General features: G+C 38.8%; 1 protein-coding gene across 1 annotated transcript in view; it reads left to right on the top strand.

Moving 5' to 3' along the window:
- LOC124795774 (sodium/potassium/calcium exchanger Nckx30C) overlaps positions 1-23,820 on the top strand; it is a 625,575-nt gene that overhangs the window by 587,219 nt on the left and 14,536 nt on the right. Inside the window, exons 4-5 of the mRNA XM_047259858.1 lie at positions 3,153-3,268; positions 11,142-11,278. Coding sequence (XP_047115814.1) covers positions 3,153-3,268; positions 11,142-11,278 — 253 coding nt within the window. The remainder of the gene's footprint in view (positions 1-3,152; positions 3,269-11,141; positions 11,279-23,820) is intronic.

Below are 23,820 nucleotides of genomic sequence, written 5' to 3'. Positions count from 1 at the left end.
CCATATAACAGACAAGCTGTATTAATATTAATTGTCTGAGCATATTTGCAGTTTTGTAAACAGTAATTTCTTATCCAGTATTTTGTGACCATGAGAGAGATTTGTGAAAACATGTCATCAAGTACAAAATTCCACAATATGCTCTGTTTAAAACAGAAATTTTATCACATTGGTGTGGCATAGTCATATTTTTTAGTAACTTCAATTAGTTTTGTATCTCAGCAGTTTCGAGTACCATGCATTAGTTTAGTGCTGGTAGTTAAGCTAGGTTTTTTTCCACAAATTACTTTTGTGACATAGTAATAGTTGCTATGGCTCTTTGGTACTGAGTCAGGTGCTATAGCTGAAATACACAGCATTTTGACAGAGTAAATGCTTGCCACCTTCAGATGATGTGTTGACTATTGGTGGGATACCAGAGGATACTAATTATTGTGGCCAAACTTAAGGTAAGGTATGTAGGCAGTAGTATTATTAAATAAAAAAAATAAAAACACCTCTCCATTGCAAAATGACAAAATAGGTTACTGGATGGACTGCATAATAACTTAGTTCTTATTTTTCTTGTTGTGTTGTCATCTTGTAGTTGAAGTGAATTTAGCACAGCCAGTACAATTCCATATCTTGTTGGTGTCACATGCTGTGCATGGCCATCCACAGAAATTTATCCAAGAATGGGTAAGATTCTGACATTAACATTTTTATGTAACTGACTCAGACAGTTTAAAGCTTGTCATTTCCAAGAACTAAATTTGACAGGAGGTATAGAAAATTCTCAAATGACTGATACAGATCTACTTAGATCGTGTTAAGGTAGATTACTGTAATACCTACATGCTAGGCATATTTCAATAGTATAAGCAAAGTACATTAGTTCATATTGTTAATAGTTTTATGGATGCCACTTTTTTGGTTCCTATGATCTGAAATTATCTCCTTAAATGATTAAATCCAGACTATCCAACAAGTTATGAAATACAACTACAGAATATTTACATAAAAATTTATGTTAGGTGGACAATGAAAATTGAAAATCTCAAATATAAAAACTAGAATCCTATTAAGCATTAACAAAAATATTTAACAAAAAGTGCTCCACTAACCATCTTTTGCTTGATCAACTTCAACAAGATCCATTACCCTTTGTGTGCTTACATGATCATGTTAGCAGAGTTCTTCAATTACTTTCATACTTTATATTTTTTCAGTGATGGTTAGCGTAACTATAGTTGAATGAAATGTATTCTGAAAATGGGTGGATGGGTAAAGAGTAACCCACAGCCAGCATTCGACTACACATGAGAAATCTCTCAAAACCACACTGCATTTGGGTGACAGAGTTGACTTTTAACAGCCTAGGATTAAAAGAAGGGAATCTTCATCACTTCAGTTTCTTACATCATTGTGCAGCCATGCAAAGTGGGCTGCAGAATTTGTAGCTCTCTAATGGCATATGGCACTGGAGTCCCTTTCAACCTGGAAATTTCATATTTTTTTTTCCTCTTTTTAGTGCAGAAATTTACTTCCCTTTATTCAGCTGATGCTTTTGGCACTGTAACTAAGTGTAGATGTATGCACCATGAGTGCAGTAGGGCTGTGTTCTTCAGAGCCTGCTACAGTATCTCTACCTTGTAAAATTGAGTATATAATCGAGATACTGGGTTTCTTCATTCACAGATAAATAGTAAATTACTGTTGATATTATGTAGTGCAGGAAAGTGAGTGTGCATCCTTGTAGGAATTTGGTATGGATAGCAGGCACATACAGTGCTCCCATGTTTCTGTTATGCTGCGAACTGACATTGAAACACACACACCAGGATGTTGAACTAGCCCCTTTCTCCACCTTGATAAGGGCTGTATGAGGAAGCAACAAAGAAAATATAGAGGATTCTATTTCAAAATGGTCCTGTAAAGGTTTTTATCCTTCTGGAATGCAGAATGGCACTGAAACCACTGCCACACCAAAGAATCAGTGTAATATCCCATGAATACCATGTAAACAAAAAAAAACTACAAGATATATAGTATACATAGTATTTCCCATCATCCTTTACACTGTTAAATCTCCAGTTTAACAGATCCAAAGAAAACCACTGTTAGAAATTCGTAAGATTTTTGTAATAAATTGAAAATCTGTACCCAAGATCCCAGGAGGGGCATGCGTCCACACTTGCCCTCCCTTGTGGATGCCTCTGACTTCCTATATATTTAGATATTATTTATAACAACAAGCTGCCATTGTGATGATGCCCTATCATTGCCACTGTGGTGATACTTTGCACTAAATGTAGCCTTCAAACTTATGACACCGCATCAAGATGTATGAATACATCTAGTTATGAGACTGAATGACTGGCCACTACTTACCTACAGGAAGCAAAATTCTTAACAATGTTGATAGCCACATGTAAAATCACTAGAAACATTTTGACAGAAAACATGCTTTCACCATCTAGCCTCTTCCTCTTAATCCATCTTTACTTCTCAGACTGTCTTCATCCTCTCAGGATCTAAGTTAACACAATGCATATTAGCATAGAATTTTTGACCATCTACTCTCTTCCTTCATGTTTGTCTCCCCTCATTCTCACAACAGGTGGATCCCTTTCATCTGGGCCCTAATTGTTCTGACCTTCCTCAACATCTTCCTCTCTCCTCCCCAAGGAAGGAATTCATAGTTCCAAAATCAAGGTATGGTTTCTTATTCGTGTCTATCAGTAGAACCAAGAATTTCACCTTCTGAAGGTAATTACTGGACAGACATTCCTCCTCATAATTTTAGGGTTTTCTCAAGTGAATTTTCCTTTTCATACAAGTAAGACACCACAGTTCAATCAAAGTTCATAATTTCGTGTCACTTCTTGTAAAAAGTGTTCTCTTTCACTAGTTGTAACACAATAAAATTAGAGTCCATTTTCCAGTTACTGAATTACACTTGCCATTTGGTAACACTGTTTTACAGTTACTTTGTGTGAGTTTTTCTGTGACAAAGCGTTTTTGCTTTTCTGCTTTGTTTATCAGCATTACTGTAGTCTTCTTAATATTAATAATAACTTAATACCAACATAATGCTACAAACATTGATATTTTGTTATTTTATGCTTTAATCTCTCGGACAATCTAATATTACAATCTATGAGTCTTTCTAGGCAAGAAGTTCTTCGTCGTCACTTTCCTTGGCAGCATTGTTTGGATTGCTGCCTTTTCATATCTCATGGTATGGTGGGCAAATGTTGCTGGGGACACCATAAGAATACCGCCAGAGGTAAGACTGTAATATTTTTCTGCTTTTCTGTAGATGTTAACTGTTAACGTGCAAGTTTAGTTGAATAATTTCAATGAAGTTTAATCATCACTTCCACTTTCTGATCTTTTATGTTGCCTATTTTTTTTCTTCGCATTCATAACTTACATTATATTGCTTGTAAATTGCTAATGGTAATCTCTCTAAAGCAGATTATGATTATAAAAACATTATTCTAAAGCTATTGTACGCTACTATACTTTTACTAAGCACACTACATGGTACCATTGTAAAGATCTACTGCAATTGAGCACTTGAGCCACATTAAATAATTCCAGCTATACTGATAGCCAGGTGTGCAAATAAATAAAGAAAACTCAGTAAATGACCTTGCACATCATCATTATCTTGAATAGTTTCCAGCCCCACGCTGAGTCTATTTGAAATATAAGCCTTCCATCTAGTCCTGTTTTCCATCATATTTTGTGTTCACTTTGGTACAGTCCTCGTCTCTTTCTTCATCACACTCCTCCACACCTTCCTCTTGATCATATCCTTCACATATCCATTTCATGTATCTTCTTGGGAATCCTCTTGTTTTTACATTCTCTTTAATTGCTCATACCACCTTAGCCTTGCTCTGCAAGGGTTCTTTTTTCACTATTTCCCTAACCCTTTCATTTCTCTTCTTATCTTTCCTTGTTACTCCTGTCCTACTTCTGAGAAATTTCATTTCACATGCCTGTAACATGCCTACATATCTTTTCTTCATTACCCATGTTTCAAATGCATAGGTCAAGACTGCAATGTAGTGACCTCTAGACAGAAGGGGTTATGAAATTTTAACCCTGGATAGCTGATGCCAGAAGGAACCAAAATTACTAATGTTGTGTAGGACGACAACGCACGAAACACAAACGTGGTGCCACGCACTCCAATCGGCCATGGGATTGTCCTGTTGTCAGATGCTCTTGGACAACACATGACCACGAACAATTCTCCTGCCAGAGATCGCAATGTATCCAAGGAAACCATCCGCTCAGTGATAGCGCACCATCCTTCCATTCTGGGAGTGAATCTGCCAGGCTCCCGACACACCCATTGTAGTTTGATGATAAGACGTACCGAGAACAAACCCATCAGTAGCTGTTAGTTCACGTACAGAAAATCTTTTACAAATTGTTTGGCCCTGAAAAGTACCTTTTTGTAGCTAGGACATTGTTTAGTTAAAGCAGGTGCTCAAACCGGCAGTCCCCTGACGCAACACAAGTTTGGCGACGTCAAACAGTGTTTCGCTGAACTCTTTCGAAGATTCCTGGCATTGCCCTGATTGATTGGCGGCATGTTGAAGGCAATCCATTAATTCCTCTTCATTTCTAGGTGGTTCGCTTCCAGGTGGTTCAACAAGAGCCTTGAACGATCCCCACAGGAAAAAGTCCAGTGGCGTGAGGTCTGGTGATCACAGGGGCCATGTCCTATGAGCACCTCTGCCAATTACCCGGCCGTGAAAGAGTTCATTTAAATATCTGCGGGCGCCCCATCATGCTGCAACCACATGCACAGCTGTATGTCCAGGGGAACATCTTCCAGCAGGCTGGATAGAGTTTCTTGCAAAAAGTGAAGGTAGTTTGCCCCAGTAAGTTGAGGAGATAGACGGACTGGCCCAATCAGATGGTCACCCACAATGCCTGCCCAAATGTTGAGTGAAAATGGTTCCTGTTGTACGTGGATGTATGTGACATGAGGATTTCCTCTTGCACAATAATGAATGTTTCGAGTGTTGCAAAGGCCATCCCGATGGAAGGCGCACTCGTCAGTAAACAACATAAGGGTGGGGCAATCGGGGTATTGAGGAACACGTCACAGAAACCAAAACCCTAGCTTGTGTTCATAGTCTGCCACAGGACTTAGGTCTCAGACAGGGTGGTCATCATCCCTCAAAACCTCCCAGACTAACCAATGAATGATACCCATGTCATGTCCAACCGCTTGAGTGCTTGTTGTTGGTGCTTCCTTGAAGCATTTGAGAAAAGTCTCTTCAAATGCAGCATCCCATCGTGTTTGAGATCTTCCAGCATCACCATGTTATCTCGCTAATGAGCCTTTTTCACCAAGTCATTGGTGAATTGCTGTAAACATTTGCACTTGTGGGTGGTAGCATCTTGCTGGGTACTGTTTCTCATACAACTGTCAAGCTTCATGTGCATTACTGTTGGCTAGTCCATAAACAAAACCTATATCACGTTGTTCTTCAAACTAATCCTGTGCCACCATGCTTACTCTATGACTAAATCGCAGGTGATGTGTGTGTGCTCCAAAGTGAAGCTTACATGTGAATGCCTTTGACGTGAGGTGGAGACAACACATATGTGTATCACCTTGGGGCAGTGATGGGTGGGAGATGTTTGTATGTGTGAACCGACAACCATAGCACTGCCCGTCAACTGACAAACGGCAACAGGACCATCCCACGGCCAATCAGAGCAGGTGGTACCAAGTTTCCATAGTTTAAAAATGGTTTGTTGTTGACCTATACAACATTAGTAATTTTGGCTCCTATGGGCATCAGCTACCTAGGGTTAAAATTTGGAGACATAATTTTTCTCCATCCTGTATATCACTTATTTGCTTTTTTGTGGAATGTCTTTGTTCCAAACCAGGCTCTTCACACTTCGCAGGAATGCTTCTGCCTGTCAGCCTCATTCACTTACCTCTTTCTCATTTCTTTCATTTTCCTGCATCACACTTATCAAGTACTTGAAACTTCTCACCTTCTTCAATTTTTCACCTCTAATCCTTATTCTGCTAGTTGGTCTATCTTTCACTCCAGATATAAACAGGATCTCACATTTGTTTACATTAAATTTCATCCCATACTGTCTCACAGTTTCTTCCCAAGAATACAAATGCTCCTGAATCTCCTCCTCTGTTAACCCAGATCATCAAGTCATCCCCAAACACCATTGCTTTCATCTTGTCTTCCCCAGTTTTTTCTGCCACCTTAACCATTATCTCATCCAAGACCACAATGAAAAGGAGAGGTGACAATGCACTACCCTATTACACATTACTTGTTTGCTGGAACTAATCTGTCCCTTCATTTCCCGCTTTCACACAGCTCAAGACTTCCACAGAACATCTCGTCCACTCTGCCTGTACCTTCTTTTCTCATGCCCTTCTTTTCTAGTGCTTCTAGACCTTCCTTCTGTAAGCACTATCAAATGCCTTTTATGTATCAAGAAAGTCCATCATGAGGTCTTCCCCAAATTCATAGTGGCGCTCCTGGGGCTGCTTCACTGCTCCCAGTTCTGAAGCCATGATGTTCCCCCCTCAATCTGTTCTCGACCCTTGTTCAGATATGCTCTCCAGGTTCTTTTGACATACCTGATTTCAACAGTTACTTTGTCCACACATGGTGCCTTTCCTCCTTGCATCTTGTCCAGTGCAGCTTCCACTTTTTTCATGTCAGGTCCTTTTCTCTCCCAGAGTTTACTTCAACCTCCCTTTAGCCTGTTGACCTCATCTCCAAGTCCATTTGGATGTAGCAAATGCTCAAAGTACTCCTTCCTCACTAACTTCAGTGTCTCTTTGTTACTACCCTTATTCTCCTTTAAATCTATCATTGTTAAATCCTCTCTCAAACTTCTCGTCTTACTTTTGACAATTTCATACGGTACATTCTTAATGCCTCTGCTATCTTCCTCCATCATCTTTGTCCATTCTTCCAGTTACTTTCTTCTCTCCTTAGCCACTGTCTTACTTGCCTAGCTTTCTTCTGTTTCTTATAGTTCTCTCTTGCCATTTTGGTCCTTTCTCAGAACCATGGTCTGAAGGCCTTGTTCTTCTTTCCCACTACTTTCTTCACTCTTTTATTCCACCACGGTGTCTCCTTCCACCATTTTCTGTCACTTGTCCTTCCATATACAGCTACTGCAGCTTCAACCAGAGCACTTTTACATTGCCTTTGGTAACCTTTTCCTTATAATCCCCAGATATTCTTCCTTAATTTTCTCTTCCTTCAGTTTCCATACTCCGATTCTCCTTTCCTGGTTCTCTGTATTCTTCCACTGTTCCTCATCACCAGTAGCTGAAGGTCACAATCCAATGCCTCTGGCAGTAGTACCTTTATATCCAATACAGTCCTCTTCAGTTCCCAGTCATAGAGCATGCAATCCACCAAAGATTTCTGCACTAAATTCCTACTGTATTTTTGGCTCTCTTTCTCTTAAAACCATGTTACCTATCACTAAACCATTTCTCTTGCAAAATTCCAGCAATCTCTTTCCTTCTTCATTTCTATTTCCACATCCTTCTTCTCCCAACACATTTCCATATCCTTGTTTTTCACTCACCCACATGTGCATTTACATCTCCCATGACTATTATCCTTTGTCCATTCAACTGCTTTTGCAGTTCTTCCTCAAAGTCCTCCTCCTCCTGAGGTGTACAGCCCACTTGAGGGGCATACACTTGAACCATCTCCATACTTTTTCCCTTTGACATTACCTGTCTTCATTATTCTGTCACTTACCCTCTGTATCTCTTCTTTTAGACCATTCCTCACTGCTCCCACTCCCTTTTGTCTTCTTTCTTTATTTCCAACATAAAACATGTAACCTTTCCTCCGTTCTCTACTGCCTCCTCCTTTCCATTTTGTCCCTGCCATGTCTAAAATATCTAGTTTTCTCCTTTCCATCATATCCTCTGCCTTTTTTGTCAGTGTTCCAATGTTCAGAGTTCCAATTCTTAGCTAATTTGCCTTGCAGGGTCATTGTCTTTTATATCCATCATCTCTGAGGCTACTTCTGTTGTTGAAAGCTGGTTGTTGGTCCACAGTTGGTTAGCTAGGCCTATCACAGCTTCACGAGAGCACTGTTAGCTGTGACTTTTTAGAGTTCCTACAGGGTCTTCACAGTTACCATATTGGCCTGGGGCACTCAAAGTCCCCATTGTACTTCACCCCTGTAGACTATCCCATACTTTGCAGTGTTGCCCTTACATAGTATTTAAAATTAAGGGTCTTCTTACAAACACTTCAGAAAAGACTTTTTGGTTACCTAGTCATATCCTGAGTTGTAACAATTAAACCATTTTCTCCACTGATACAATAAGCCTTACAGTGTATCCAGAGTGGAGTTCTTCTGATTCATTCTTTGGCCCATACAATGTGTTTTTGTCTGTCACCCACCACATCTTCCCTTTGTATTTGTCACCTTTAGCACAGTCCATTACGCACTTCATAATCTACCAACCAGATCCTTTCACAAAATTTCCAAAACTGTCAGGTAAATAATATCACATAACTTCAAGTAGCACTTTTCCTCTAGCTCTCCATTAATTTCATCATCAGCAAGCTTGCCATACAATACGTTAACAATGGCAAAAGTTTCCATTTACAGCTCTTATAACAATTAATGTAAGAGTTTTTTCCTTGAACCCCAACAGTTTTATATTTTCGCCATGATGCTAACAAGACTCATTTTTGATATGATGTGAAAAACATGTAGTGTCAGGCCTTTAACTTTTGATGTTTTGTTCCCTGAATTACACTGGATACACAGCAGTTTTCAAAAATGCACACAGTGAATAAGACTGTTGTTGCGTAGTACTGACTATGAACAATAAGTGAAATTCATCCCATTTTTTCACCCAGTCCCCACACAAAATCTCATTTACTCATGCTTGTAGCTATATTTTTGACACACCACATGATATTTAAGGTAAAATTGCTTCATAAATGACACCAAAAGATTAAAAACTCATGATGATTGATCAAAACAAACTAAAAGCTGGTTTGGATAACTAAGGCTTCTAAGGTGATATGATGTGAAGGTCACCAGTTTTCCATTACCATAAATTCCAAACAAGCATCATGTGCCAATAGTAATGTGATGGTGCTATGGAATTTTGCTTCTACCTGAGTGCCATGAGAGGGCCAACTCAAATTTTCTGGCATGTGAAATCTGCGATATCTGGCTTTTCTCAGCTGCACCAGACTTACTTAGGTATCCAGAGTAGTGTATGTAACTATAAAACTGGAAAGAGAACAATATTATTTTCCAGGATTATAAATGCCATGTAGCACTGTGAAGGTCCAGGTACCGATTAACTGCAGAAAACCTTACAGCTTTTCGCACAGTCAGAAAAAAAGCAATACGAGTTGAAGTGTCACAAACAATTGCTCTGAATCATAACTGTGTTGTAGTTTATGTCGACTTACTGTAAGCAAGGAAGCCCAATATTTTGTTTTGGAATGTAGTAACTCCTTAATCAGGTTTAGTATGGGTTCAGAATATAGCCAACTCAGAGCTCACGCTATGTATCCTCATGGTCTGTAAGACTACATCTAATGTCATTTGCCACCAGTCACATACCACAGATTTGTATAATCCAATACATGATAAACTGCAATTTCTTTTCTGTCAAAGGTGAAACAATATACAGTTGTATGAAAGATTAGCTGCATTGAACTATTCATTGGACTGAAAAACACAACAAAAATAATAATAATATGACATGAACTGTCTTTGATTTCTTGAAATACTAATCACACATATTACAATAAATTTGTTGTTTCAAATATTATATGAGCATATGAGAATTTAGCAATGTAATTACTCAAGTTTTACCACCATCATTTAAAGTGAAACAATTAAAAAAGGAATAAGTATAAATTTGGACATTGTTCACGATGTACATAAAAAATTCAGTAAGTCTTGTATCCAAAGTTAGTGCTCTGTTTATGTAGGAGTGTGATATTTATAATAATCATCTGTAAGTGAACGTAGACTTCTGTGTGTATTTACTTCCAAAATAATCCTGGTAAAGTATGTAAGCAGAAGATGAACCCTGCATTAACAGGTATTAATGTCAACCAAAAGCTGAAAATAGTATTGGATAGCTTCTATTTAGGATTTCAATAATATAGCATCTAATAAAAATGCTGAAGGAGAAAGGGAGCAAATATTGGCTTGTGGAGGAAGAGATATTCTTGTTTAACACAGAGAATAAGACACAGAAATAAAGTAAGTTTCCATCAGTGCTAGAGTAGAATTGGTATACTGTCCAAAGAAGAGGGAACCACATAAGATGAAACATTACTTTTAGTGTACACAGAAAAATGGATTGGTTAAGGCACCTCAAAAACAGAACCAAGCCCCCTAAGATTCCTTCACAATTTATGTACTTCAGTGTATTATTGCATCAACAGCAGCAGATGTGAGGAGGAATATGTGGAATCAAAGAAAGGATATCCTGAGCTCATTAATGCCAAAAAAGTTTTCCACAAAACACTATTCTTCCACACTGGTAAACAGTAGTTAATAACTTCAAAATGGTAAACTGGTATGGCAACATTTCATAGTTTTCTTTTTCAACTAATATTTATACTTGTCCTTTGTGCTGTAGTCTCATTTTCTCTGCAAGTTTCTGCTTCCTTCCAAAAGCAAATCTTACATCTTCCTAGAAAAATGATAAGATTTTTCTACTCAAATATCAGATGCTCTCTTCCTCATACATTATTATATTGTGCTGCCTCCTTCTTTCTCAATTTGTATATACACCTTCCAACACACTCCACATAATTTCCTCACTCTCCAGTTTTCTGCTCCTAGATCACATCATCATACTTCAAATTTCTCTAATCTTGAAGTTCAGTTTCCAATAACTGGTTTGAATATTCACAAGTTAAATAAAGTACCAAATTTTTGGTATGATCTGCTTGCTTCTTGGAGATATCTCTGTAATTCAGAATAATATGGCATGTAAAAACATAACTGTGATGTACTTCCTCATGTTACAGATTGTCAACTGTGACATACAGCTCACACTTTTTTCTCCAATCCTGTAGAGACATGTAACAAAGTGTCACTTACTAACTGTATTTCTATTAAAGGTGATGGGGCTCACATTCCTTGCAGCTGGAACTTCCATCCCAGATCTAATAACAAGTGTCATTGTAGCACGGAAAGGTTTTGGTGATATGGCTGTATCTTCATCAGTTGGCAGCAACATATTTGATGTAACTGTTGGGTATGTATAACAGAAGACAAAATATATTTAGAGTATATAATTAAATCATTTAAAGCAAGCAGTTATGATAGTTATTAGAAGGGTGAGACATGGTGGCATCAATGGCAAAATTCCATTAAGTTTCACTGCTACTAAAGTCTGTGCCATAAATATTATCAGAATGTACCACTGCATGTAGTGAACATCTGTCATACAAAAAATAGTCTACTGCATAAGCAGCCAGTCATATTTGTCTTAAAAGCTTGAAGCTTGAGTGGGTTATTACAATCATGCAATGGATGGAATGCGAGTTGTAATGTTTGCAAAGAAGTATACAGAGTGGATCATGTAAAATGTGCACCACAGATATAATGGAAATGGAAAGAGCTATTGACACATGGTTTTCTCAGTATGCACTGGTAGTTAGGGACTTGTATTGTCAGTCAATCAACAGATTGTAATAATACTCAGAAAGTGTAGTTCTTGCACAAACATAATACTTTTTTCCAGAATGAGAAAATACTTTTTTGTAGACACCATTTTTCAGCTTTCCCCACAGAAAAATGTCTACAAGCATCAAATCTGTGGAAGGTACAGGTCCTCTACATCCAATCCAATAATTTGGAACCAATTCATGAAAATCTGCTGCAGTACTTCATGCACTACGGGATGGCAGCCATCATGTTAGTACTACAGGTTCCTCCTAGTCCACAGAGGAATGTCTTCTGGCATCTGTGGAAGATGGTCTGTTAGGAGGTTGCGATGATTGTGCACATTCAGTGTTCCATCTGTGAAAAACAGGTCTATGAACTGATGGTTCACTATCCCACACCACACATTTACAGCCCGTGGACACTGACGCTCCACTTGTTGAGGCCAATGGGGATTGTTAACAGACCAACAGTGCTTGGTTCAGTGGTTTACCTGGCCATGATTGGTAAATATGGCTTCATCATCAAACAAGATACATGATACATCTGGAGTGTCATGTCTTAATGCGCAAGTGCAGAAGTTAACACAATTCTCATAGCCATTTCCATGTAGCTCTTGATGGACAGAGATGTGATAAGAGACAGAACCTATGTCACTGTAAAATGTGTAGGACATTTGCCTGACTCTGAAGAGTCTCCTTATGTAACTGTGTGTGACATGCAGATCGACTGCAACAGCAGCAAGAACATTAATTTCCCCTCGTCTGTGGTCACTCATTTCCTTCTGTTGTGTTGTTTAGGTGTTACATAGCACTTTCATGTTACTGATTGAAGATATCGATAAATAATTGCCAAGATTACTGACATGTATTGGGATATCTTGCCACATACACTGTACAAGAATAAACTGTGTTCTTCCTAAGCTCTCCATACACCATGAACATGTTAGCTTTTTCTGCACCTACGTCGAAACAAGGCCCCGGGAGTAGACAACATCCCATTAGAATTAATAATAGCCTTGGGAGAGCCAGGCCTAACAAAACTCTACCATCTAGTGAGCAAGATGTAAGAGACAGGCGAAATACCCTCAGACTTCAAGAAAAACATAATAATTCCAATCCCAAAGAAAGCAGGTGTTGACAGATGAGAAAATTACCAAACTATCAGTTTAATAAGCCATGGCTGCAAAATACTAACACGAATTCTTTACAGACGAATGGAAAAACTGGTAGAAGCCAACCTCGGGGAAGATCAGTTTGGATTCCTTAGAAATATTGGAACACATGAGGCAATACTGACTTATCTTAGAAAATAGATTAAGGAAAGACAAACCTACGTTTCTAGCATTTGTAGACTTAGAGAAAGCTTTTGACAATGTTGACTGGAATACTCTCTTTCAAATTCTGAGGGTGGCAGCAGTAAACTACAGGGAGTGAAAGGCTATTTACAATTTGTACAGAAATCAGATGGCAGTTATAAGAGTTGAGGGACATGAAAGGGAAGCAGTGGTTGGGAAGGGAGTGAGACAGGGTTGTAGTCTATCCCCCATGTTATTCAACCTGTATATTGAGTAAGCAGTAGAGGAAACAAAAGAAAAATTTGGGGTAGGAATTAAAATCCATGGAGAAGAAATAAAAACTTTGAGGTTTGCCGATGACATTGTAATTCTGTCAGAGACAGCAAAGGGCCTGGAAGAGCAGTTGAATGGAATGGACAGTGTCTTGAAAGGAGGATATAAGATGAACATCAACAAAAGCAAAACGAAAATAATGGAATGTAGTCGAATTAAATCAGGTGATGCTGTCAGAATTAGATTAGGAAATGAGACACTTAAAGTACGAGGTGCATTCAAGTTCTAAGGCCTCCGATTTTTTTTCTCCAGACTGGAAAGAGATAGAAACATGTGCATTGTTTTAAAATGAGGCCGCGTTCATTGTCAATATGTCCCAGTGATGGCAGCACCATATGGCAGATGGAATTTTACAGCCAGCGGCGAGAATGAGAACTGTTTTAAATACTTAAAATGGCGACGTTTTCCTTACTTGAACAGCGTGCAATCATTCGTTTTCTGAATTTGCGTGGTGTGAAACCAATTGAAATTCATCGACAGTTGAAGGAGACATGTGGTGATGGAGTTATGGATGTGTTGAAAGTGCGTTCGTGGGTGCGACAATTTAATGAAGGCAGAACATCGTATGACAACAAACCGAAACAACCTCGGGCTCGCACAAGCCGGTCTGACGACATGATCGAGAAAGTGGAGAGAATTGTTTTGGGGGATCACCGAATGACTGTTGAACAGATCACCTCCAGAATTGGCATTTCTGTGGGTTCTGTGCACACAATCCTGCATGACGACCTGAAAATGCAAAAAGTGTCATCCAGGTGGGTGCCACAAATGCTGACGGATGACCACCTGGCTGCCCGCGTGGCATGTTGCCAAGCAATGTTGATGTGCAACGACAGCATGAATGGGACTTTCTTTTCGTCGGTTGTGACAATGGATGAGACGTGGATGCCATTTTTCAATCCAGAAACAAAGCACCAGTCAGCTCAATGGAAGCACACAGATTCACCGCCACCAAAAAAATTTTGGGTAACCGCCAGTGCTGAAAAAATGATGGTGTCCATGTTCTGGGACAGCGAGGGTGTAATCCTTACCCATTGCATTCCAAAGGGCACTACGGTAACAGGTGCATCCTATGAAAATGTTTTGAAGAACAAATTCCTTCCTGCACTGCAACAAAAACGTCTGGGAAGGGCTGCGCGTGTGCTGTTTCACCAAGACAACACACCCGCACATCGAGCTAACGTTACGCAACAGTTTCTTCGTGATAACAACTTTGAAGTGATTCCTCATGCTCCCTACTCACCTGACCTGGCTCCTAGTGACTTTTGGCTTTTTCCAGCAATTAAAGACACTCTCCATGGCCGCACATTCACCAGCCGTGCTGCTATTGCCTCGGCGATTTTCCAGTGGTCAAAACAGACTCGTTGTGAAAAATGTGTATTTCTGCAGGGCGATTACATCGAGAAGTAACGCCAGTTTCATCGATTTTGGGTGAGTACTTAATTAGAAAAAACATCGGAGGCCTTAGAACTTGAATGCACCTCGTAGAAGATGAGTTTTGCTATTTGGGGAGCAAAATAACTGATTATGGTCAAAGTAGAGAGGATATAAAATGTAGACTGGAAATGGCAAGGAAAGCGTTTCTGAGGAAGAAAAATTTGTTAACATCAAGTATCAATTTAAGTGTCAGGAAGTTGTTTCTGAAAGTATTTGTATGGAGTGTAGCCATTTATGGAAGTGAAACGTGGACAATAAATAGTTTAGACAAGAAGAGAATAGAAGCTTTCGAAATGTGATGCTACAGAAGAATGCTGAAGATTAGATGTGTAGATGACATAACTAATTAGGAGGTATTGAATAGAATTGAAGAGAACAGAAATTTGTGGCACAACTTGACTAGAAGAAGGGATTGGCTGGTAGGGCATATTCTGAGGCATCAAGGGATCACCAATTTAGTATTGGAGGGCAGTGTGGAGGATAAAAATCATAGAGGGAGACCAAGAGATGAATACACTAAACAGATTCAGAAGGATGTAGGTTGCAGTAGGTACTGGGAGATGAAGAAGCTTGCACAGGATAGAGTAGCATGGAGAGCTGCATCAAACCAGTCTCTGGACTGAAGACCACAACAACAACAACAACAAATCCCGTTGTCCACTCATGACCTACTGCTTGGACTATCACACACTAACTGACTAGCTAGTCACAATGCACTCAAGGAGCACACAATTATGCTGGAAGCAAACGAAAAAATATCATACCTAGCAACTACACAGGTTGAGTGGCACAGCAAGTGTCAGTGTGGAAACTTTTCAAAATATGATGTCCTGTACATGACTTGCACTATAATCTGGCAACAAATACCAATGGCATTCTAATTTACCCTACTTTTAGTCTGTTAATTCCAATAGGCATTTTCCATTTAAATAAGTGTACATTTGCACAAAAATACACTTTCTAAGTATTATTACAATCTGTTTGTTGGCTAGTAATACAAGTTCCTGACGACCAATCCATTCTGTGAAAACCATACATCAATGGTACTTTCCATTTCCACAATATTTGCGGTGCAAATTTCAGATGATTCGCCCTGTATAATATATATTTTATGGTCATGAACCAAATGAAACAGTCATGAGCAAAGTTTCATGCTGTCAAAATAGATGACTAACTAAAGCAGGATACAAGAATGCAGACATTCTCAGTGTGTTTCAATGATGAAATCTTCCCAGAATATCAGCTCAGTGGCAGCAGAACCAAAGCAATATTTGAACAAGTTTCATACTCGTTATCTTCAGATGCAGTGTATGGTTACTGTGGCATATGATGTATTACAGCCACTGGACTACAATCTCCTATGTCGGGATAATATAAGCTAGGCTAGTTATGTACATGCAGAAGAGACTGTCACAGTCTGTGATGCTGTTAGAGGTGGAAGAGGAGGAGGAAGAATGAGATGTCAAATTGCAATCTACCCATCCCTCCTCTGTTGTTGCTTATGTCTACGACCTATCTTTTCTGGTGCAGTTGGCACCAGTTCTTCATGTCTAGGGGTCTGATTCTTGAAGCTGAAATTTTCACATTTTAGGTTCTCATGGTCCAATTGAGCTAATTAATTTGAAGAATGTCTGTGCAGAATTTTTGTTTTTCGATGTTTATTTGCATTGCATTTTACTATATCACATTGTCTTTTGAATTTTCACATTAACAAAGCTGAAATTACATTGTTCATCCAAAATACATCTGATCACATCAGAGACATGCTTACTACTACTTCATTCTGCAGTAATAACAATACTCCAAAGGGTTTACAATATTTCTTGACAAATGAATTTCTATTAGATTAGATTATTATTTTATAAATGAATCCAGAAAAAAACAATAAATAGTACTAGATTGCTTAATTAGTAACAGAAATTTTAAGTGTGCAAAATGTTTTGTAATTCCAAATACATCCAAAAGAAGAACAATTTTAACTGTACATTCAGAGCTAGTACATACCACTGGTAACTACAAAAACAAAGTAATTCCTTTTCATAAATTTTAGCTTGAAATACAGTACATTGTGTACAAAATCATATAATATTTTTTTAGAAAAAAGGCCAAGACAACACTGACCTGTTCAAACTTTGAAAAATATTTCTGGTATCGACTAATTCTGTTGAGGTAAAACAATGCTAGAGGAGGATGTTCTTTTATAAAGTCATGCTGTCAAAATAGATGACTAACTAAATCAGGATACAAGAATGTCTGTCCACTTTCTGTGCTACTCTCAGATGGGATCTTTATTGACAGATTGCATTCCATGAAGAACTTAGCTGAACATCACTGTCCCAAGTGGCAAGAGAGTCATTTCCCTATATTTTCTCTGTGTCTTTGAAGTCAGAGCCCTAGAGTCCATTATCATGACACGTCACCTTTGTCTGTTCAAAATTAAACATGTTCTTCTTTGATGCTGTACTCTGTTACTGAAGACTTGTTAGTCTTAGGTGATGTGAAAAAATTTCTTGTGTGCTTCCCACAGTACTGTGAGATAAAGTGCTGCAACTGCATGATGTACAGCTGGCTACATTCAGACATAGTACTATAAATGCCAGGCATCCGTAGCTACAGTTGATCCCCACATCCTTAACTTTGTGTCATGGTTAACTTTGTGTCATGGTTACCATATGGTTTTTATGTGGTATACTCTAGTGTCCTGAAAATCTTGGCTATGTGTAGCCCTACATACAGAAGGAACTCCAGAAATTTGCTTTCCTATTTTGACTACTTCTTCTTCTTGCTCACCTGGAGAGAACATTTTTATGCATCTCAGAGTTGCCACACTTGAGGAAGGTTTCTTGTAAATGCTGTAACTTGACAGGCAGACCTTTCATGTCACAGTTACACCAGGATTGCGGGTGCTGTACTGTGATGTTAGCAATCCCTAGTGTTTAAATATGGGTCCATATCTGTTCTCTTCCAGCAAGCCATCCAGATTCTTCTTCATCAGAATGCCCAGAAACAGGAAGCATCCATTTCCGTCCATCTCCATGATGAACTTGTCCAAAGTCAGGACACATCTCCTAGAGGAACATGTCTTCGAGACTAATGAGATATATCTAAAAACAAAGATGATGTGACTTACCAAACGAAAGCGCTGGCATGTCGATAGACACACAAACAAACACAAACATACACACAAAATTCAAGCTTTCGCAACCAACGGTTGCTTCATCAGGAAAGAGGGAAGGAGAGGGAAAGGCGAAAGGATGTGGGTTTTAAGGGAGAGGGTAAGGAGTCATTCCAATCCCGGAAGTGGAAAGACTTACCTTAGGGGGAAAAAAGGACAGGTATTCACTCACACACACACACACACACACACACACACACACACACACACACACACACACATATCCATCCGCACATACATGTTTGGTGTATGTGCAGATGGATACGTGTGTGTGTGCAAGTGTATACCTGTCCTTTTTTCCCCCTAAGGTAAGTCTCCCCGCTACCGGGACTGGAATGATTCCTTACCCTCTCCCTTAAAACCCACATCCTTTCGTCTTTCCCTCTCCTTCCCTCTTTCCTGATGAAGCAACCGTTAGTTGCGAAAGCTTGAATTTTGTGTGTATGTTTGTGTTTGTGTGTCTATTGACATGCCAGCGCTTTCGTTTGGTAAGTCACATCATCTTTGTTTTTAGATATATTTTTCCCACGTGGAATGTTTCCCTCTATTATAGACTAATGAGATATGTTTTCAAATACTTCTAAAGTTATAAGTCACAAGGTTTGCACAGGGAATGAATTTCTGATGTATGAACAACTAATGTGTAAATGAGACACATGTGAAAATTAGCTATAATAATAATAATAATAATAATAACAATAATGCTTACAAACTTTTACTAACTTACAAAAACACCCAAATAAATTGATTATTTATCAGTTAACTTCTTAATGGAATGTCAGATTCATTTATCAGCTTCCATTATCACAAAACAGTTGGAGACAAAGATTTCTGGTGACACATGGAAACAAACTGAAAAGATGAACAACACAGAAACAGAAGATGCATTGTGCTGGATGGCAACGGATGTGAAATCTCATAGATATTAAGGAGACAATCTCAGTAACAGACTGAGTATTGTGTACACACACACACACACACACACACACACACACACACACACACACACAGTAAGATGCAATACTTTTATTCACTTTCATCTAGGACTGGTATGGACAACTGGTCTACTAAAAAATTAACGAATCTGGGCAAGGAAATACACAAAAGACAGTGAATTTTGAGACAAAACAAGAGAGGATAAGAACCAGCCAGACTTACCTTAGGAATGTTTTAAGGAAGGTTCAAGACAAAAGGAACAGAATGATTTGTTTTATTTATCATGTACTGTAAATTCCATCAGGGATGCATATCAAGTCAAGATATGCATAACAGAGAGAATTAGCTACCCCAGATTACTTCTGTAGGCTGTACTTACAATTTATGCTTACATGTGCTATAAATAAATGTAACAAAATTATCAGAAAAGCAAGTACCTCAAAGAAAGCTGCTGTGAGAGCTGGAATCTTGAAGTTTCGATCAGAGTTGGCAGTAGCACAGTGAAAGAAAACATGCAAGATGCAGCTTGCAACAGTGGTTGTCATGCCTATAGGAAGGAACACTGAATAACATTGAGAATTTGGATCAGGCCCAGAAGCATCTTGAATACCCTAATGGTAAGGCAGCTGTTCCCAAAATGCAGGAAATTCAGAATAATTATTCTTATAATCCTACAATGGAACACCACATAATGACTGACATGACAAACCTCATTAACTGTATAAAACAACTTATTACAATGGGTATACTGGTCATGGAGTAGCTCACTACAATGGTCCAGTAATACATAGGCTGAGGTAAAAGTTTACTGAGGTAAAAGTTTACTGAGTTTGAACTGGCTGGGCCATCTGCAAAAGCTGTCAGCTGGCCTAACAGCTGTTAGCCAGCCAATAGAGTGTGCAGACAAGACAATGCGCATCTCCATTAGTGGTAGCTTCTGAAAGTTGTCGAATGTCTAGCTGCGTCTGCTGACTTTTGTGACACGCCTTATGGCTGTGCACCCAGATCTAAGTGGGCCACAACAGTTATAGCTGAAAACACTATCAATAAAGCAGTACACTGCATTTTTGGAAAAAGTAAAGACTTAAAGAATACTCATTTCGAATCTTGCCTTAGAGCATGAGATGGCTTAGTGAAATGAAAGGATAACTGAAGTATAAGCAAATGTGTCACTTGTGTTAGAAGATCACTTGGGTCTCACCGAAATTAAGCAGATATCTGTAGCTAATGTCATATTAATGTAGTACCAGTAAAATAAATGGGGTGTGGCTATATATACAAGAACTGGTTCTAATTCAGAAGCTCTTCTGGCTCTTCTGGTTAATGAATATTATACTGAATAGCTCCTTGAATCCCGTGCCAAAAATGTGGATTTGGAAACACAAATGATAACATTGCTGACAGTTTACAGTTTATCAGCATAAAATATTTTAATTTGCAATAACAAACAATGGAAAATCCAGGCCATATGCAATGAAATGTTTAAGACAGCATTACTACCGCAATGCATTTTAATTGAAGATTCATTATCATTACTTTAACACTGATTTTACATCAAATGACATTGACTGAGGACACCTAGTGTAAAACTGGTGGAAGTAAAGCTGTGAGGATGGGTCGGGAGTCGTGCTTGGGTAGCTCAGATGGTAGAGGACTTGCCCGCGAAAGGCAAAGGTCCCGAGTTCGAGTCTCGGTCTGGCACACAGTTTTAATCTGCCAGGAAGTTGCACATCAATGCACACTCCACTGCAGAGTAAAGATCTAATTCTGGACACCTAGTGTGTTTGATGAAAGTCTTCGGTTTATTTCTCTATTACCTCAGTGATTTACATGTTACAATAGAAAATTGTTTATCTGATTATGGTGGTTAGATGTTAACAACAAAAAAATGTGTTTATCATAAGACAAAGATGCCAATAAAAGAATCAAACACTGCCCATGTCAATGTCAACGGAGAACTAATGAGAAGAAGGGAAGAGATCTAAACATCAAACTCTCAAAATAAAGAATTTAAAATTGTGTTCTCTGTATGCTTCCAACATTTTGCATATTGTTTTCCGCTAAAAGAAGTGAAGATAAAATTAAATAGATGTGTGGACAATAGATGGATGTAGTTTTCATAGCAGAAAGCACAGAGTCACTTTCATTGACTAAACCACCAGAAACGGAGGAGTGTAATGTGGTGAGTCCCACAGGGTTTGATACTGGGTCTTCTCTTGTTGTTAATATATGTAAATGATATTAAATAAATATTGTACAAAATTATATTAATTTTGTAAGTCACATAATCACAAGCTTTGGTAAGTTCACAAAATATTCCAATAGGTTAATTTTTCTTGTACAGATTTTCCAGCACTTAATGAATTAAGCCTTGTATGGCTTTCTTAGTAGAGAATTCTTCACTGAAACCAAATTGAGAGGCAGTTAACAACTTCTGCTTGGTTAAATGAGTCAGTATTCTATCACCGGCCATTTTCTCAAGCACTCTTTGAAAGGAATAGGTATATAATTACAGATGGTTTGCTTGTCTCCAGTTTTATAAGTAGATGTTACTACTGCATATTTAAGTCCATCAGAAAATGTGACTTATAACATAATTACTTTTTACTGACCTGTTTAAGGGAAATACTCTCAGCTCAGCATAAGATTTTAATAATCTTCTGGAAATATCATCATACCCAACACAATTACTATTTTTTATTGAGATAATGAATTTTGTAATATCCTTGTGTGTTGCATTTTTAAAATAAATGTCTGTTGGTGGTGCATACAGAATCTTCACAAGTAAATTTAATGCATTTGTATTTGGTTGTTTATTGGTAGGTGAAACATTTTATGCCACAAAGTAGTTGTTCAGCAAAGGTAAAGAGTAAGAATATTTCGTATGGTAGATACCTGTGATTTTATAGAGGCCCCTTCAAACATATACAAAATTGTATTCCCTCTTCCCAATACATTTACCCTAAATTAAATTTTTTGCTAATAATAAAAATGAGCTTTGCTGGAACTGTGACTTATACAATCTCAAAACAAGAGAAAAAAAAACAAATTTCATGTAGACTTGGCCTTTTTGTCTATAGTTGAAAGTGTTGTTCTTCATTTTGATGCAACATAAAGCAAGAAACTCGAAATCTATTTAAATCGATAAAATTCAAGATGACATATGATTAGACATTATTTTAAAAATTATCTGGTTGTCACAATTTAAGCACTGTAGATTCCTGTTGTATGACAAGTAACAATGCTACCTGCAAACAGACCTCTGCAACTACAAAATTATATGTCAATAGATTACTGGTTGCTAAGACCAGAAGATGCTAAGCAATTGATGAACACACAGAAAATAAATAAAACAATGGAAAATCCATGATGGGATAATGACAATATTATGAAAAAGAAAAATTGCTACTCACCATTATAGAGAAGCTGCTAAGCAGATAGACACAACAAAAAGACTGCCATACATGTTGAGCTTTCAGTCAAAATGTCTTTTTCCAACATAAACACCACACACAGATTCATGCAAGCACAACTCACAAACACATGACCACTGTCTCTGGCCACTGAGGCCAGGCTGTGAGCAACTGTGCCTGAAGGGAGAAAACAGAAACCTGTGTAGCATTGCAGTGGGAGCGTGGAGGGAATAGATGGGTGAAGGACAGAGGCTAATGAAGGTTGAGGCCACTGGGGTTACAGGAACACAGGATACATCACAGGGAGAGATCCCACCAGTGCAATTCAGAAAAGATGGTGCAGTTAGGAAGGAACCAGATGGTGCAGGCTGTGTGAAGAATGTTGTGTTTGGCATCATGCTCAGGAGCTGAGTGATCCAGCTGTCTCTTGGCCACAGTTTGTTGGTTGCCATTCATGCAGACAGACATCTTGTTGGTTTTCATATCCACATAGAACACAGCATAGTGGTTGCAGCTTAATGTGTACAGCATATGACTGCTTTCACAGGTAGTCCTGCCATTAATGGGATAGGTGGTGGTGGTGGTGGTGGGAAGATGTACGGTCCTGCAAATAGGTCTGTTGCAGGGATATAAGCCATGAGGCAAAGGGTTGGAATCAGGAGTGGAATAGGGATGGACGAGAATGTTGCATAGGTTTGTTTGGTGGGCAGTGGAATGCCACTGTGGGAGGGGTGGGAAGAACAGTGGGTAGGAGATTCCTTATGTCAGGGCATGATGAGAGATAGTTGAAATCACGACTGAAAATGTGATTCAGTTGCTGCTGTCCTGGGTGGTACTGAGTCATGAACCAACACCAGCTTTTCTGAATTTTGCAATACAGTATATCCTGCATTCCAATAAACCCCCCTGGCCTCAACCTTCATTAGGCCTGTCCTTCACCCACCTATCAACTTCTCTGTCCCCACTCCAGCAGTACAAGCTTTCTATTCCACAAATGCACCCACTAGTATTTCTTTTTTTTCTTTTTCTCCTCTACTTCTCTTCTTTTCCACTCCCCTCCCCTCCCCTTCCCCTTCCCACGCAACTGCACCTAGCTGCCCTACCCTGTTACCACCACACTTCTGCATGCTCCCACAAGCAGCACTTTACCTTCCCCCACCCTTAACCTGCTATTCTATATTCCTCTCCCTCCATGCTCCAGCCTCCTCTTTACTTCCATCAGCCAGATTGCTTCTTCCATCAGGTGCAGTTGCTCACAGCTCAGCCTCAATGGCCAGAGACAATGGTCTCACGTGTGTGTGTGTGTGTGTGTGTGTGTGTGTGTGTGTGTGTGTGTGTGTGTGTGTGTGAGGTGTGCCTTCATGAATGTATGTGTGTTTTCTACTTTAGGAAACATCCTTTTGGCCAAAAGGTCAACCTGTATGGCAGTCTTTTTGTTACGTCAGTTCTGTGATCTGTTGTGTGACTCAACATTTCCTCTGTATGGTGAGTAGCAATCTTTCCTTTTCATAATAGAAAATAAATAAAGTCATTACTCCGAA

Source organism: Schistocerca piceifrons, chromosome 4 (genome assembly GCF_021461385.2).
Source record: "Schistocerca piceifrons isolate TAMUIC-IGC-003096 chromosome 4, iqSchPice1.1, whole genome shotgun sequence".
Taxonomy (NCBI): domain Eukaryota; kingdom Metazoa; phylum Arthropoda; class Insecta; order Orthoptera; family Acrididae; genus Schistocerca; species Schistocerca piceifrons.
This window is presented reverse-complemented; position numbering and strand designations above follow the sequence as displayed.